Source organism: Mus musculus, chromosome 9 (genome assembly GCF_000001635.26).
Source record: "Mus musculus strain C57BL/6J chromosome 9, GRCm38.p6 C57BL/6J".
Lineage (NCBI taxonomy): Eukaryota > Metazoa > Chordata > Mammalia > Rodentia > Muridae > Mus > Mus musculus.
This window is the reverse complement of record NC_000075.6, coordinates 105,999,228-106,016,704: the sequence shown is the minus strand read 5'-3', so window position 1 is coordinate 106,016,704 and position 17,477 is coordinate 105,999,228. Positions and strand designations below refer to the sequence as shown.

Here is a 17,477-nt window from a genome sequence, read left to right as displayed (position 1 = left end):
ACTGTTAGGTGGTATCATCAGCTCTAACAATTTTGTGGTTTTCTGTTACGTATTTAAATGCTTCAGCTAGGAACTGGTAACACGCACATGCATCATTTCAAGCCACGACAGTGAAATCCGCTCCACTTTAAATGCTTATTTCCTCTCCCTGTCTTTCCCCGTCTCTCTACAGCCTTGTGAAATTGTTGACTTCGTGCGAGGAAACTGCCGTGAGTTGTTTGGGAGGTGGTGGTTTGGGGATGTGTGGATCAAGGACCAAGGACATAAGTTACCCGAGGATTTGACTGAGCCTTGGGAAGTGGCTTGTCCATTGTAAAAAGATCTTATAAATTAACAGACTGGGTCCAAGCTCCCTTTAAGTAAGTCTTCTCTTCTTCAGTGGGCTTGGAAGTTAAGTAGTTTGAAAGGCACACCATCTCAATACTGAAGAAAAAGTCTACCATACAAGGCTGGATCCCGCAACGTATTGCCATACTCACATACCCATGAGCCTTGGTCCCTGAAACAGGGCATGGGAAGCCCTGTTCTTTTTATTTCAGCCAACAGTATTCACAGTGACCTTTTGAAAAGAAACATGCTCTATTTGGTTGGTATTTCCATTGCAGAAATGGAACTATGAACCATTAGGTCTTAAGACTAGCTTTGTCACTTTGTACTCTCTTTAAAAACATAGTGGGTACTCGCATCCACAGAGAGCACACATCTCTCCTTACTGGCGACAGGGAAAGAACATTGAGTTGAAAGGTCTTGGTGTAGAAGTCTGGCTTTTCTACACAACCACTTGCCTTCTTGCTCAACCTTCTGGCTTCTGTCCACTCCCATCTGACTGCTATTCAAGGAGAGTCCAGGATCCATTTTCCTGGGAGTCACCTAGAGGAATACTATCAGCTTGGATAGAAAGGAAGAACTGGCCACATAGAAAGTTAAAACCCCTTACAGCGAGGAGCACCACAGGGTCAAAAGCAAGTAGAAAAGGGAGAAAATAAATTCTAGCTAGAAGCAGCAGACTCAAGTGAAGGGCTCAGTGTCCTTGCTATGTCACGGCAAGATTAAAACTGCTGCTGCATAATCATTTTTATAGATAAGTGTGGACTTTTTTTGGAGAGCTAAATCTAAATGTTTAAAAAAAAGCCTTTTGAATTGAAAATAGGCAAAAGACATAAAGAATCAGAGAAGAAAAAAATTATAAATTAACAATGCACCTGGGAGAATATTCACCCTCAGTGGAAATTGAAGATTATCAGTTAAAACTATGATATGCTCTTTATGGTTCTCATATATGGTATATATGGAAATATATACATACTTGTTACATAAACATACACATATAATACATACATATATATGTATGTAAATAATACACATATACATATGTATATTTGTTTATATAGTTCTGGCTTTAGAGATAGGGTCTTGCTAATATGGCCCAAAACTCCTTATGTATACTGCTGTGGCTTCAAACTTGCAATCCTCCTGCATCAACCTCCCAAGAGCTAGGAATACAAGCTTGTACCACCAGGTCTAAGCTTCAAATTGGAAATATTTTTGAAAAGTCAAAAAAATCCTTAGCCCTAATTTGAGGAATGTATAAACGTGGCTTGTGGGACTATAAAGTGCTGCCTAAAGAGTAATTGGAATGGTCATATAAAAGCCCATAATTACTGCGATAGGCAGATTAATTGGACAAATAGGCACAGATACTTGTACATGTGTGTTTGTACTGAGAGACAGTGGCTGAAGAAATCACAGGACAGCTACATAGTAGAATATATGATAGCACTTGGCATTTATTGATAAAAATGTCATATCCAGTGTAATATGATTCAGAGTCAAACATACTTTAAGCTCCAAGTTTTATAAAATAAAAGTATTTTTATGTTTGAATACATAGATGTGAACTAAGGACACATTTTTTTATGAGCAAGTTACTCACATATATATGTATATACACACATATACTTTACATAAGATATACATATAATTGTAGATAATTTATATTTTATGAATATGTATGTATGAGGCACATGTAAAATATAGCTGCAGAATAGCTTAGTGCTTTAGATGGATTTAATTTTAGTTGAACATGACCAAAGTCCTCAATAACAATGGGGAAATGTGTCTCTCAGGTCAAAGCTTAGCCATCATTAGTCTGGGTTGATATGGAGTTCTGGGGTGTGCATTCCAGGGGTTCCAGGATGAAGCCTCATTGTATTTTCTTCTCTGTCGTGTGTGTTAGTTGCTGTATTTCTCAAATTATCTCATGCTCTGAGAAGTTAATCAAGCTTCAGTCATTGAATCTACATTTTATCCAGCCTGGAAGGGAAGGAAGAGGCAAAGGGCAAAGGGCAAAAGGCAAAGGGTGCTCTTGCCTCTCTCTTATAACTTAATAATGGGTTTCATTAGGATATAAAGATGCTTTTGCAAAGTCATACTGTATTATCCAGAATGTAGTAAGTCAGCTAGCCCAGTGGAAGTGTGACATTTGTTTCAGGCAGCGATATACCCAGTCAGAAATTGAGGCCCTATTATAATAGGAAAAAAAAAAAAAAAAAAGGCTGGATCCTGGGCAAATAGTAGGGACTTTTGCCATACCAAGGAAGGGTATCTAGAAGGTCACTTGAATTTCTCAAAAGAGGATTTTTCAAAGTAGATATAGTTTGAAAATTCCAATACTTGGGGGACTGAGGCAAGAGGATTTTAAATTCAAGGTCAGCTTCAGTGACACAGAAGCTGTCAAACCAAAACCAGTGTATTTTATATTAAATAGAAACTGCCCATAGACAGGCACAAACCGTGTCTTTTCCCTTCCAGCTTGCTCAACAGGTAAATATTGCTCGTTGTTTACATAAGCCCTCGCCTGTCTAGCTGCAGCTCAGACATCTCAAGTCTGTGTATCCCCGTGTCAAGGTATTTCCAGGTGCCCAGCATTCCCAACAGAAGTGGTCTTCACCTTGGACATGTCCAACGATGTCGCCCCATCAGACTTTGAGAGGATGAGAAACATTTTATTATCTCTGCTGATGAAGCTGGAAATGTGCGAGAGCAACTGTCCCACTGGTGCCCGAGTGGCCATTGTTTCCTACAACACGAGGACAGATTACCTAGTGCGCTTGTCAGACCATCGGGGAAAAGCTGCCCTTCTGCAGGCTGTCAGGAAAATCCCCCTGGAACGCTCATCTGGGTCTCGGAACCTTGGGGCCACTATGAGGTTTGTGGCTAGACACGTATTCAAACGTGTACGCTCAGGCCTTCTGGTGAGGAAGGTGGCCGTGTTCTTCCAGGCAGGTAGGAACTATGACACAGCCTCTGTCAGCACAGCCACGTTGGAGCTCCACGCAGCGGACATTGCTACAGCAGTTGTGACCTTCACAGAGGAGCACAACCTCCCAGAGGCAGGGCTGGTATGTGAGATGTGGGAAGGGCTGATGGGAGGAGGTGCAAGGGCTGATGGGAGGAGGTGCAAGGGCTGATGGGAAGAGGTTCTGGCGTTAGTCTGGTTTTTACCATTCTACCAGGGATGACATGAGCAGTCAGAGTGGTTCGGGGGAAAAATTCTTCAGAAATTGCTGACTATGGGAGAGGTGAGGGGATCTCAATATGGATACTCTTGACAGAGCTACTACAGATGACCTGGCTCTTAGGAGGCGCATGAATTGTGTAAAGGGCCTCATATCACATGTAATGTACCTAAAGCGCAATTAGTTAGGCCTTGTCGGTTCTCCCTATTGTAAGAAGAAGGCTTAGAGAAGGTAAGGATATTTTTGAGGGTCAAGTAACTAGTTAGTGGCAGACTACAATCTGCCGTCAAGCTTGCTCATTACAATATATATGCTAAACTAACACCAGAGATTATCAACTGTGGCTTTCTTCCTTTTCTTCCTATAACCTTATGTGTTCTTTTAACAACATGAAAAAATGTTGTGCTTTTAAAGCACACACATAAAAGGATTGTGTGTGTATGTACACACACACACACACACACACACATACACACACACACTCACATACATGTATACATAGGCATACGTGTGAAAGCCAGAGTCCAAACTTGGCTGTCATTCCTCAGGCGCTGACTACCTTGTGATTTGAGGCAGGGTCTCTCATTGTCCTGGAGTTTGCTCAGTAGGCTAGGCTGGCTGGCCAGCAAGCCCCAGTATTCTCCTGACTCCATTTCTGCAGTGCTAGGATTACAGGTTTATGCCATATCTGGATTTTTTACCTAGTTACTGGGGATCTGAACTCGGGTCTTTGTGCTCACATGGCAAGCACTTTGCTGACAGAGCAAGCCCAGATGGGTTCTTAGGTATTTTACTCCTCTGTGACCAGGATGTGACTTAAGATTCAGAGTACCTTTGGCATTTATAAATTCTCTCCCTGTTCCTTGCCATCCCCAGGGTAACTACCCCTCTGACTTTGATCACAAGCAGTTAGTGTTACGTATTCTGAGTCTTGATATAAATGAAATCACCCATTTAGTCCTTTGTATCTGACTTCTTCCAGTCAACACGTCCAGTCTTGCTCATCTATGTTGTGTGCTTGGGTAATTTGTTCCTTCTGTCAGTATGGTGTTTCAATATGTATAGAAACTAGCAGCTGGTAGAAACTAGTCCAGATGTGTAGCCTCTAAAGTTTTCTCTTCTAACTAAAACCCATGCAGTATGTGCTCACAGAGTTTCTGGGACGATTTATCAAACTCAAGGTCGATTTTCTTCCACTGTGTGCAAATGCTAGATTCAGCCATGTGATATTACCGACACTTGACCATTTCTGACCGGGAAAAATGGAGATGTCACATGGTTCTCCTTAATAACTAATGGATTCAGCTGTGCTGGGCCACTTCATTTTCTCTTGAGATAGAGTTGTGCAGCAGAACTGCTAGGTGAGAAATTTGGATGACACACAGTGCATGTGTCTGAAGAATCAATGGATAAGCTTGTGACAGCTTGCCAACTACCAGGAAGGGCAGGCAGCCATCTCAGTTGAAAAACAAAGAGAAAACGAAGACATGGTGCTCTTTCTTGTTCTTGCTGCATCTTCCTGGCCTAGCAGGACAGGGCAGGCTGCTGAGAGAGGTCTGGTAATTTTCAGGATGCTTTGATAAAGGCCGAGTATAAAGCTAACCACTTAAGTTAGAGATGTGATTTTTTCCCCCACTTTCATAGATGATAAGATGCTTATAGGAGCCATCATAATAGTTGGACTGTCTGGGTCTCATTTTTCTTGGCTCAGAAATGAAAACACTGGGGTCTGAGGATATGGCTCAGTTACTAGGGTAGTTGCCTAGCATGTGTGAAGTCCTGGGTTTGATCCTAGCCCCACATAAACCGAGGAAAGTGGCATATGCCTGTAATCTAACACGTGGGAGGTGGAGGCAGGGGAATCAGAATTTCATAGTCACCATTGGCTATGTAGCAAGTTCAAGACCAACCTGGGCTATGCAAGACACTGTCTCCAAAAACCAAACCAAATTAAACAAAAATTAAAACAGGGATGGAGACGGGTTTGTGCTGCACTGTTATGTAGGCTTCTGTCCAGGTATAACCATCAACACCTCTATTTCTCAGGAAGGCCGGCCCCTGACGTTTAGAGGTTGACACCATGGGCAGTCACATCCCCCTGAATGCAGCCCTGTGGTGCTCTCAGATGGGATGATGGACAGCTCGTGTTTGCTTCTGATTTGTAGGTACATCCTTAGTCATGGCCTGCTCACCCTCTTCGTGGTGGGTGGGTGGGCTTCAGAGTGAAAGCATGAAATGCTCTGTGAGGTGAGGTTGCCGGCTTGAATATACTTGACACGCCGTGATATCGCTATTAGCCGCCCTCCTCTCCTGTGGACATGCTCTTGCCCCAGGCTGTGGGGAGACAGCTCGGCACTTTGAAAATTTAATGGTTTAGAAAAGATGTTAAATGGTGCTTGCCAGTTCAGATGTAACGAATGACCTTGCTGCCGGTGACACTGGCAAGGAAAGAAATTGTCAAAATGACAACCGCTTCTTCAGGGCCTCTCAGCCCCCGTTCTTCTCTGGTGGGTATGCTGCAGCCTCCCTGGTTCCTTATTCCTTACATGAGGGCAATCTAGTGAAGGTGGTGGGTTTGTCTTATGGTTCATCTTCTGAATTCATTGCCCAAAGGCTTGCTGACGTGTGTGAGGCTTTCTGCCTTTCACCTCTGCGTTACCATAATTTTCAGAACAACTCCCACATACTTCTTTCAGGCAAATGATGGTAGTCCAAGTTGAACAGATTACACAAACAGATATCGTAACTTCTTATTGCATTTAGACACACTTGGAGACCACCATGCCTATTGGAAAGTTTCTTTCGTTATCAACGGAATTGTCTCAGCCCTAGATAAAATGGTACTATTGCACTTGGACTCCCCGTGCCTGATCCCATCACTATTGAGGTCGCATGTCCCCAAACACAAGCCTTCATTAGATCATCTTTTTAAAGCGAAGAAGCAGAGCACTAGAGAGAAAGTGCAGCTTGCGTGCCAGGCTTTGGATTTCATTTTTCTTTCTAAAAAGCCCCGCACAGATTCTCTTGAAACAACGCCTAGGAAAATAGCTCATGTTTATTGATCCAGCCACCATTCTAAGCCTTTATTGATTCACTTAATCCTCAGAACCCAGTGAGATAGGCAGTATGATGAGCCTGTTCTTCAGGCGATGATACCAAGGCACAGCAGTTAAGTGAGCGGTCAAGGTCTGGAGCTCTCACGGGCCCCAAGGCTTTGAATTCAAAAGTTAAAGACAGTAAAACAGAGTCCTTCCAAGTTCTAAGTCCCTTCTCTCTTTTAGGGCATTTTATCTTTATAGTTATATTAGGAGATATGTCTATAAAACGGTCCTACTTTAGTCCTTAGCAAATCCGAAGGCTGGAAGACCGGCTGTCACAGAAGTCCTGTCTCTTCATATGTCATCAGCTTTAGAAGATAAAGAAATTGGTGTGTGTGTGTGTGTGTGTGTGTGTGTGTGTTCGCATGTGCACATGGAGGCCAGCAGTCAGCCATGGATGTAGTTCATCCGGTGCTGTCCACCTTGGTTTTGCCCACATGGTCTCTCACTGAGAACTGAAGCTCTTCTATTGGGCAAGGCTGGCTGGCTAGGGAGCCTGAGGGATCCTCCTGTCTTGTTCTTTCTAACCTTGGATTACAAACCCATTCTCAAGCCACCATGCCCAGCCTTTTCCATGGGTGTGGGGGATCAAATAGCCCCAAGCTTGTGTGGCTAGTTCTGTACCAATTGAGCTATGTCCCTAGCTCCAGATACTATTTTTAAATTCTCTACTCTTAAAGAGGACCCCTACCTATGGATTGGTGGCACTCATGCCCACAGTAGGTTGGATCTTCCCATATCCATTAACTTAGTTAAGATGCTCCCCCACAGACATGCCTGGAGACCAGCTCAGCACAGATGATTCTGCACAGAGGCTCTTTCTTCTGAGATGAATACAGTCTGTGTAAGGTTGATAAATAAATCTAGCTATCACAAGGACTGTCTAACCCTCACAGCAGTTCCACCAGTTACAAATGCTAACCTGCATTGCCCAGATGAAGTGAACAAAGGCAAGAGGGAGAAATGACTTGTTCTAAGCCACACAGTCCAGGAATTTGCATCCTGATATGGCCTGCTCCCAAGTCCCTCTTCCTCACTGTATATACACTGTCTTAAGGGTTTCCTGCTGTGAACAGACACCATGACCAAGGCAACTCTTATAAGGACAACATTTAATTGGGGCTGACTTATAGGTTCAGAGGTTCAGTCCATTATCATCAAGGTGGGAGCATGGTAGCATCCAGGCAGGTGTGGTTCAAAAGGAGCTGAGAGTCTTACATCTTTATCTGAAGGCTGCTAGGAAAAGACTGGCTTCCAGGCAGCTAGGAAGAGGGTCAAGCCCACACCCATAGGGACACACTTCCTCCAACAAGGCCACACCTCCAAATAGGGCCACTCCCTGGGCCAAACAGCTACAAACCATCACATACACTCTTATCCCAGTTCTGACTCCTGGTGTTTCTGGGGAGAACAGGGAGAGTGGATTTCTTGGTTGACTTTGGTGACACTATGATATAAATTTAGAGGAGCCGTAGCTCTACCTATGCTCCTTGGGCCAGCCACAGGTTAGATGGCAGCTTTGTCCTCTCTCTCCTCCTCTGGCCTCTTCACTCCCTCACTCCCACAGTTTCTTCTTTTCTGAGCCCTTACCCCAACTCAGTGCCAGATGGTTTGTAAACTCCTTAGAGTCTAGTTAGTCAGCTCCACTCTCTCCAAGGTAAACCTCCCTCCCTAGGACTTGCTTCCACCATCCCTATCTGTTTTTGTTTTTTCAGGCCAAGAGCCTCCCCCAGCTTATTCCCAGGAATGAAATTCTCTTTTGGCCTCTGGCAGCTGAGCACAACAGCTGAGGCCTTAGGTTAGAGCCTGGGAGTCTTCAGGACAAGGGTTCATGGGACGGCCTTTAGTATTGGGGGTTAGATTCAGTGAGGTTTGAATGTTGCTTATGAGTTCTTCTGCCAGCAAAGAATGTCCGTGCAAACCCACGGGCATGTGCTGTCGCTCCCTGTCTTTACCACTAAGGTGGGGTAGAAAGGCAGGGAGCATTGGAAGTGACAGGGAGGTGACAGGAACATGGAAGGAAGCCCCCAGCCTGGGATCTAGTTTGCCTTTCCTGCAGAGTAAGTGTCAGGAAACGTCAACACGACAGGCCAAACTGCAAGTGCCTACAGACATGATGTGTTTTTCCTTAAAACAAGACATCTCAAACAAGAACATCATAATGAATCAATATATTATGCCTACTTGGGACCAGAATGTAACTTTTGAGCTTAGCCTATCAGCATTTTTCTTATCCCTAAATCTCGGTGTGTGTATGTGTGTGTGTGTGTGTGTGTAGTATAGTATATGCCTGTAGCCAGACTTTGGCTACTCTGGGTTCTTCTTTCTCCCACCCTTCCAACTCCCTAACACTAGATAAGAGAGAAAAAAAAAAAGAGGAAAAGGGGGGTATCTACATCCTTAGATTACTTCTTGCTGATTAGGGGTGTCAAGTTCCTTGTGGCAAGTTTGAACTTCGCCATCAGGAGATCTAATTTCTTCTTGTTTTTCTTTGTACATGACAACTTAATAAGCCACAACCAACAGCAACCAACCACCAACCACCAAACCACATCTCTCAGGGTCCTAGCATTTATATTCCCTGTGAAAAGTCCCCAGCTTTTCAAACATTACACAATCACAGAAACTATCTGCAGCTGACAAAATCATAGCCCTGCTAGAGCATGAGGCAAATCATAGTCAGCTGCTGTGGACAGTCTGAAGCAGCCCCATATCCTACACCTGGAATTAAAATGAGACCCTAGTCTTATAATATTTCTGTGTTTTTGAGGAAACCAAAATTCTCACTACACATGCCCATATGGGTGGGAACACTCACAGTCAGAAATAGTGTCATACTCTGTCACTCTCTTCCTTATTCCTTTAAGACAGGGTCTCTCTTGGAACCTGGAGGTAGCAGGCAGTCAGCAAGCTTGAAAGATCCTCTTGCCTCTGGCCTACCACAACACTGGGGAACAGGAGGGTGTTGTGTGGCCACTCTGAGCTTTTTCTTTTTCATGCTTCTTGGGGATTTCAACTTGGGTCCTCATGCTTGGATGGCAAGCACTCTTACCTATTGAGCCATCTTCCTAGCCCTTTATTCTTAAATCTTATACAGTAATATTTTACCCCATAAAACTACCTTACGATTTTATTTACAAAAGGAAATTCTGTGTGTTGTGTATGTGCAGGTTCACGTGTATGAGGGTGACCTGTGGCAGTCAGAGGACAACCTTGGCTCTCCTCAGGTGTCATTCACCTTTTCTTGTGAGACAGGGTCTCTCATAGGCTTGGAATTTGCCAAGTAGGCTAGCCTTGCTGGCTGTTGAGCCCCAGGGATCTGTCTGTCCCTGGCTCCCTAGTGCTGGGATCGTAAGTGTGGACCAGCCATGTTTTCTTGTTTGTTTGTTTGTTTGTTTTCTTTTTTGCCTGTGGGTTCTGGGGAATCGGATTCTGTTCTTATGCTTTATGACTGAGCTCCCTCCCAGCCCACATTAGGTAAGTCTCCAAGGTAGGAAAGATAAGTACTCCAGCTAAAACAGACTTTACACCTCACTTAAATGTTAAGATTTGCTTAATGTTTATGCTCAGTCTTAGCCAGAAGTCTGAGAAAGGCTCATTTGGCTTAACCTTTAATTCTTGTTGTAGATTACATCCTCAAAGGAGGGAGACAGTCCTCTAAGGGTAAAGGTACCGAGCAGTTTTCTCTCTCAGGAGACCACACCTGTGCCTTGGCATTATGCCTCTCCCTTTCCTGTATTCTGTCTAAATACTTAATCACCACCGGTGGGTGCCTCATTCTAACTTGTCCTGAAGTCCTTTTCTGTGGCAGTCAGGAATCCCACTTTACCCGAGTAGAGACCCCTAAGGGGCTCTCGGATTCCTGAGGCTGCTGTTGGCTCTGTTGCGCTGTGCTTCCCCACTGCTGCAAACACTACTGGGTGTGTAGGAATGGAGTCGGTGGTGAGGATGTCAATGGCGCAGATTCTAATGCTAGCTGACTTCAGCTTGCCTTTGAGGCCCTCTGGTTTCCCTGCTCTGCTGTGGATTCTCAGCAGGAAGCAATGGGCCAGTTGTTCTCTCCTCACACCAGTGACCATCCCACATTCTTTCTCTGCTTGAGTTTTCTCAGGAGACCCTCTTTTCCCTCTTCACTGGCAATGACTATGCTGGCAAGCCTAAGGCCAAAGTCATGGAAAGTTATTAATAAAGCCCCATATAGATGATATATCTCTCCTGAGTCATAGCTTCCCTGTGGACTCCACTGCATTTTGTCTCTTGTTTCCACAATTCTTTTGCAAGGACAGTACAGATGTTAAGTGGGATCCTAAAATTATTGTTCCCAAGGGAAGTTAAAAAGTGGAAGTTGTGTATATAGTCAAATTTGACTGAATTTGGCAACTTTCCAATGAGCTGAATAAAACATGGAAGAGTTATAGGCTCTGAGGTGCTTAGAGCAGAAGGTCTCGTATATTGTCCTGAACAGACGTGGACACAGATGACAGTCACTTGGGACCAAGCTGCTCTGGCACAGGAGAACCCAGATGTACCCACTTCCATCCTAAAACTGTGTTACCTAGGACACGGAAGGCAGATACCTCTCTGTGGATGCACTGCCACAGCAGGCAGATCAAGGATTATAACCCAGGTTCCCTAAACTCCTGGCCTAGAACTTTCCCCTGGAGCCGTCTCTAAGATAGAGGAGCATGAATTTGTACAGACGTAGGCTAAATGTTTACATTTGTCTGAGGTCTTTCATTACTTTAAAACTTCGTTTAAGTTTATATATATATATATATCTTCAGCTATACTTTCTGTGATTTAAAAAAAGTTGTATACCAATTTAACATATCCCTACAAGGCCTTGACAAAGCTCTTAGGGTTCTCTCTGCTTCTCATTTCTCCCGGCTCACTGCCATAGATCCTGGGCCCAGAAGTTTCCCAGTCTCCTCTTGTGACTTCCAGTAAGATGATGACATGTCATAATCCTGTTTACACTGGTTTAATCTGGAGTGATGAATTGGGTACATTTGGCTAGCCCATGCTTGGATCTGTTAGCCATTTGGAGGAGATCTGCATGATGTACTTAAGAAGACTCTGTGTTACTGTTTCCCATGTGTCAGGGAGCCACATGGCTCAGATTTACACAACAGCGGCACATTGGAGGTGGATATTCTCTAATACACACAAAATGGGTCAGTGAGTAGAGGCCAGCTTGGAAGCCGTTGTCCAGCTCTGAGTCTTGGTATGTGCTATCCTTCACACTAGAAGGCTACCACCACTGCTTTGCCTGTTAAGTTTCCCTCCTCACGCTCTGAAAAGTGCCAAATGTCATTGCCTTCATTAACCCCTTCCCTTGAGTTCCTAAAACATATTATATATCAGAGTCCCTTCTTTCTTGAAGATCCTCTGTCTGTCTTTCCACAAGTGAAGGCATGGCCCTGTCACCTTCCTGCCCTTTACATGGCTTATGAGGACTCTTAGGAAGTGGCTACTGATCAGCCTGGGTACAACTTAATGTTCTTTTTGCCCTGTAAAGAATGAGAGAGGATGTGAGTTTGTCTTTCTTCTTAGACTTTTGCCTTTTTGTTTTGGTCTCTGTGTTACATTAATAGAAATAAATGTCAATTCTTCATAATTCTTTCCTCATTAAGATGTTTCCTTCGAGCGAGCCTGCTTTGGAAGGCAGCGATGGAGGTCTGCTGGAGCATTGAGTAGAGAGAGCAGTGGGCTCTGTAAAGAGTTGATGGCATAGAGTTCTTTTCCAGAGTACTCCTCGATGGTCTGTCTCCCTGAGAGCTAGCGGGATATCTTCCTGGCCTGGCCACATTACTACCTAGAGGAGTGGTGAGAGTTGACTGGATCTGGCCCTGAGCATGAAGGGGGAGGAGCAGGCCCTCGACTGGGCTCCATCTTTCATGCTTTGATAGAGAGTGGATACAAAGATGGACGTGAATAAACCCCTGCAGCTTTGCAGACTCCACCTCAGTGTTTGAGAGGAAGGATTGGAGAACATCTCTAGTTTTCATCATGAGGTAGAAATCTCAGGAACAGTGTTAGCCAGGCCTGGCTAACTGTGGAACCATTCATTCCCCAACCAGAATGCCATGATGTGAACGTAGTCCTTATGTAAGATACTGGGGGCAGGGCACGTTCTATATTTAGCCACTTCAGGACTCTGGCTTTTTCTCTCAGCAGTCCCATTATACTTTAGGGGATCAAACCCTTTTCTTTTCCATCCTTTAAATCTGGCTGGCAAAGGTAGGAGAGGGAGCAAGAAACTACAATGCATACCCTAGAATGACATACATTCCATTAACCAAACCACAGGAACTCATTGCAAAGGAAGCTGGGAAATGTAGTCTGGCTCTGCACCTAGGAAGAAGGCACTTCAAAGGTGTTCTAGGAACCTTGTTGGATTTACTGTTGTTATTCACATTTTGTTTTTAATCTTTTTTTTGTTAGTTATTGTACTAATCATGATCAGAGAGGTAATGAAAGAGATAAACATATTTTCCCATTTCACCAAAGCTCCTCTGATTCTTCATTCATAGCTGCGAGTTGTATTAGGCCCTGGCTGTGATCACCAGGAATGTTCTACAGGTGCTCCCTTCATGGTGTCTACCTCTTTCCCTTGAACGTTACAGGACTCCCTCCTTAGTACATAGTATGTGATCCCTTAGAGCTAGGATCCTACATGATTATAAATGTGTTATATAATGTCAAATTATTTCTATGTATTTATTTACGTAACTGTGTATTTCCTTAAAAGCCACAAAGACAATGACTTGGGATTTAACTCAGGTGGTCATGAATTTGTGTGTGTATGTGTTGAACTAGGTGGATGGACCCAACGAATTTCACCTGTTTACGTGGGAGACCGAGGGCCAGCAGGATGTGGAACGCCTGGCCAGCTGTACTCTCTGCTATGGTAAGAGCTAGGACAGTGTTCCTAATCCAGCTGAGGACTTAAGGCCAGATGAGTCAACGCCAGCCATAAGGCTAGACCTGCCCTTCAGACACTAATGTGCTTGGCATGCACAGTGCATTAGAGTCTGGGAATTCTTACTAAATGCAGGTTTTCAGTTTTTCTTAGGAAGTCAGCATTATCCTGAGAGGCACAAACACCACATTCCTGGCTGACCGCAGATCAGAGGAGGCATGACTCCTGATAAGCCAAGTGACTGCTGTGTTCCCTGGTCCTCCCTCGTCCCCTTTGGCATACCCCAGTACACTCTGTTCAGTTCTTCAGAGTTCCTGTATGTGTCTGAGCATGAGAGTCCTCCTTTAGTGTGATGAGTGGTCACTGAACAGGAGTCAGGAGTCCTGGGTCCTAGACAATGGATCTACTTCTGGTTAGTAGTGAGATCCACCCTCTTCAGCTCTCCCACCTCCTCCACTGTATCCCACACTGCTCACTAGGCTGTGCCAGAGGATCCTCTCTGCAGAAGTATGCCTGCCTGCCTGGGAGGCGTTCTCGTGCATGCCCACTGTAGTGAACCACCCATACTCGTGGAGAACCCACACCAGAGGGTTGAACTCCCAAGAGGATGTAGTCAGATTCAGGAATGGCTGTTTGGACCATGCTGTGGCTCAGAAGCCACATCCACACATACTGTCTCATGGGGCACATGGTCTCTCCTGGAACCCCAGTTCTGCTCTGTGGAAACCTAACCTCATGGGTGTTCCTTAAGATCTTACTGTGTGTTAGGCTTTGTTCTCAGCCCTACGTACTTGAACTCATATTTTAAAAATGTAAACACCAAAACCAACTGCATTTTTATTATTTTCAAATTAAGGGTAAGTATGTCTTAGAGGTCAGTGGTTGTCAGGTTTTCCTGGAGCTAGAGTAACAAGTGGTTGTGAGCCATACTGCATGTGGGTACTGGGCATAGGTCTTGGGTATGAAGGTGGTATGGGCTCCTAAGCACTGAGCCGTTTCTCTGCCTCTGGAAGGAACTTTACAAGATAGGTGCTGTTATCTTCATTGTGTCTGACACAGGGAGGTGGGAAGAGACAAGTTCATTTGCTCAAGGTCACGTGCTGAGTAAGAGATGAACCTGGATCGAACCAGGCAACCAGGTTCCTTTTAGATCTCACACAGAAGTGAGTCCATTTCTCTGGGATAGAAGTTGTGAAAATAAAGACATCACTACCCCCTGCATGCTCTATAGATCCCTTGAGGGACTGTGGTGCCAAGTTAAGAACACCAGCTGACCACCAGTTCTTTCTTTCTTCCTTCCTTCCTTCCTTCCTTCCTTCCTTCCTTCCTTCCTTCCTTCCTTCCTTTCTTTCTTCCTTTCTTCCTCTCTCTCTTTTATGGAACTTCACGAATTTGTGAGTTATCCTTGCACAGGGGCCATGCTAATCTTCTCTGTAGCATTCCATGTTTTTTTTTTTTTTTTTTTTGTATATGTGCTGCCGAAGTGAGCACTGACCATAAGTTCTTAATGAAAGGGTTTGGCTCATGGGTGGGTTCCTAAAACATTGGCAGAAAGTCTGAGTGGGGCGGGGGAGGGAAAAAGATTCTGTGTGCCTGTAGGGCAGAACCAGCTTAAGAACTCTGATCTCCTGACCGGGAAGTCACTTTAAAACCACCACCATTGCATTTATAAAAATATAAGCATAAAATGTCAGTCTTACTTGGTTGCTAGGCTCACTGTTAGCTCTAGCAGTCAATGTGTGGTTTCTCATATGGAAGGAACGGTCTCCTGATCCTAAAACCCCGGTCGAATGCCTGAGTGTATGCACGTCCATGTAAACTTTCTTACTTACTTAAACCGTTCATCTCTAGTTCTTTTTTATGGAGAGGAAACAATACTGATAACCAGAGATTAGGAATCCAGAAGACCTAGCAGGCATGTCCAGCCTGGCCCCGCAGGTACCGTGTATCCCAGGATAGCTACAGATGTGGCCTGACATACTTGGTGACCCCAATATGCTTTTGCAATATCAATAGCTTTGACATCCCTTCAGTATTGGAGAACATTAGATATGCAGTCAGCTTCAATTCTGTCTTCTGAAAGATGGACACCTGTTTTTAAACTAGCTGTCAGATCTCCATCTCCACCCATTTCTTCCGGGGCAGGACTCAGGACAGGTATTCACCATGAGGCTGGAAGTGTTTTCTGCACAGAAAGAAAGGTTACCTGGCTTAAATCTGGCTCTCCCTCATTACCCTCCCCCACTCTGTATTTTTTTATTTTCTTGCCAGACAAGTGCCGACCAGCCCTGGGGTGCCAGCTGCGTGCTCCTGGGCCTCAGAAGTTGGACATGGACTTGGTATTCCTGGTGGACAGCTCCCAGGGTGTCAGCAGGGACATATACCTTGGGGCTTTGCGGCTAGTGGATTCAGTGCTCAAGGACCTGGAGGTGGCTGCGCAGCCTGGCACATCCTGGCACGGGGCGCGCGCAGCCCTGTTGACACACACAACCCCAGGCTTTTGGCCTGGTGTGGATCAAGCCCCTGTGCTTGAGTACTTCCACCTGACCTCCCACGGCCACCGGACAGAAATGCAAAGGCAGATTCGGGAGGCTGCGAGTGGCCTGCTACAGGGAGGCCCCGCCCTGGGCCACGCCCTGGAGTGGACGCTGGAAAACGTGCTTCTGACAGCCGTACTGCCTCGGAGGTCACGGGTCCTCTATGCCATCGTGGCCAGCGAGACAAGCATCTGGGACAGAGAGAAGCTAAGGACTCTGTCCCAGGAGGCCAAGTGCAAGGGCATCGCATTATTCGTGCTCGCCGTGGGCCCTGGAGTGGGCGCCCAGGAGCTGGCTGAGCTGGCCAAAGTGGCCAGTGCGCCCTGGGAGCAGCACCTGCTACGCCTAGAGGGTGTCTCAGAGGCAGAGGTGGCCTATGCCAGCAGATTCACGGAGGCCTTCCTGAACCTTCTAAATAGTGAGTGGCCAAGGGGGTGGGTATGGAAGTGGGTTGGGGGTGTAGGCAGGTGGGGTGGGTAGGGACTGGGTTATCCTAGGTGCTGTTGGCCGCAGATGTTTTTTTTCTAAAACACCTTATTTTATTTTATTTTCAATGTCATTTTATTTGATAGTTGAAAGCCTTTATATTCATTGTTAATTTCATACAGGAAAATAATATATTTAGATCATATCACTCTTCCTGTTTCAACTCTTCTTGAACCTTCCCCCACATCCTCCTCCCAACTTCATTTCCTCCTCCTCCTCCTCTTCCTTCTTCCTCCTCCTCCCCTTCCTCCTCTTTTTTCCCCCTCCTCCTGCTCTTCTTTGCCACTGAGTTCATTTAGTGTTGTCAGTTGGCCGTGGGTTTAGGAACCATGGGCCATTTGCTTTAGGAACATGGGCAACCTACCATGGGGCACACCACAAAAGAAAACCGACTGTCCCTCCCTCCGCAGCTGTCACCTGTATATGGCTGTGTTTCAGGATACCGTTTCCAGCAATCTGCTCCAAATTCCTTGTCATTCTCTCCTCACCCGGTGGCCCCAGGCTTCCACACAGTTTCTCCATTTTTTTTCAGTTATCAAAATGAAAAATTTGGGATGTCTGTTCCCTGATCATTAAACCAGATGTTCATGGAGGGACTCAGCGCCAATACATGGGCGCTGCCGCCACACCCACTGCTCCTTTTCAGCAGTAGATGGCCATGCTTCTCAGATTTTAACTCACACACCCATCCTCTGGGCATCCTGGTCAGGTCTTGATCTAGTTCTGAGGTCTGGGCTGGGGTCTGAGGGTCTCGATTTCTCAACAGCTTCAGAATGACGCTGTTGGCCCACGGACCAAGGGGTTTGTTTGTTTGTTTGTTTTTTAGAGACAAGAGTCTTTCTTTACAGTCCAAGATGCCCTTAAACTGGCTGTAATCCTCCTGCCTCACCACCCTCTCCCCACAAAGTGGTGGGAT

The 17,477-nt window shown here is 45.3% G+C and overlaps 1 protein-coding gene and 1 pseudogene across 2 annotated transcripts in view; one reads left to right on the top strand and one right to left on the bottom strand.

Annotated features, from left to right (window-relative positions):
• Positions 1–17,477, top strand: part of Col6a4 (collagen, type VI, alpha 4) — a 106,511-nt gene that overhangs the window by 80,124 nt on the left and 8,910 nt on the right. Inside the window, exons 31-35 of one of the 2 annotated variants that reach the window (NM_026763.2) lie at positions 173–209; positions 2,812–2,823; positions 2,908–3,401; positions 13,436–13,526; positions 15,810–16,493. In NM_026763.2, the coding sequence (NP_081039.2) occupies positions 173–209; positions 2,812–2,823; positions 2,908–3,401; positions 13,436–13,526; positions 15,810–16,493 (1,318 nt within the window). Of the gene's footprint in view, positions 1–172; positions 210–2,811; positions 2,824–2,907; positions 3,402–13,435; positions 13,527–15,809; positions 16,494–17,477 lie in introns of those variants that run through there. The other variant, XM_030244544.1, reaches the window with a different exon arrangement.
• Gm24631 lies at positions 14,907–14,994 on the bottom strand (annotated as a pseudogene).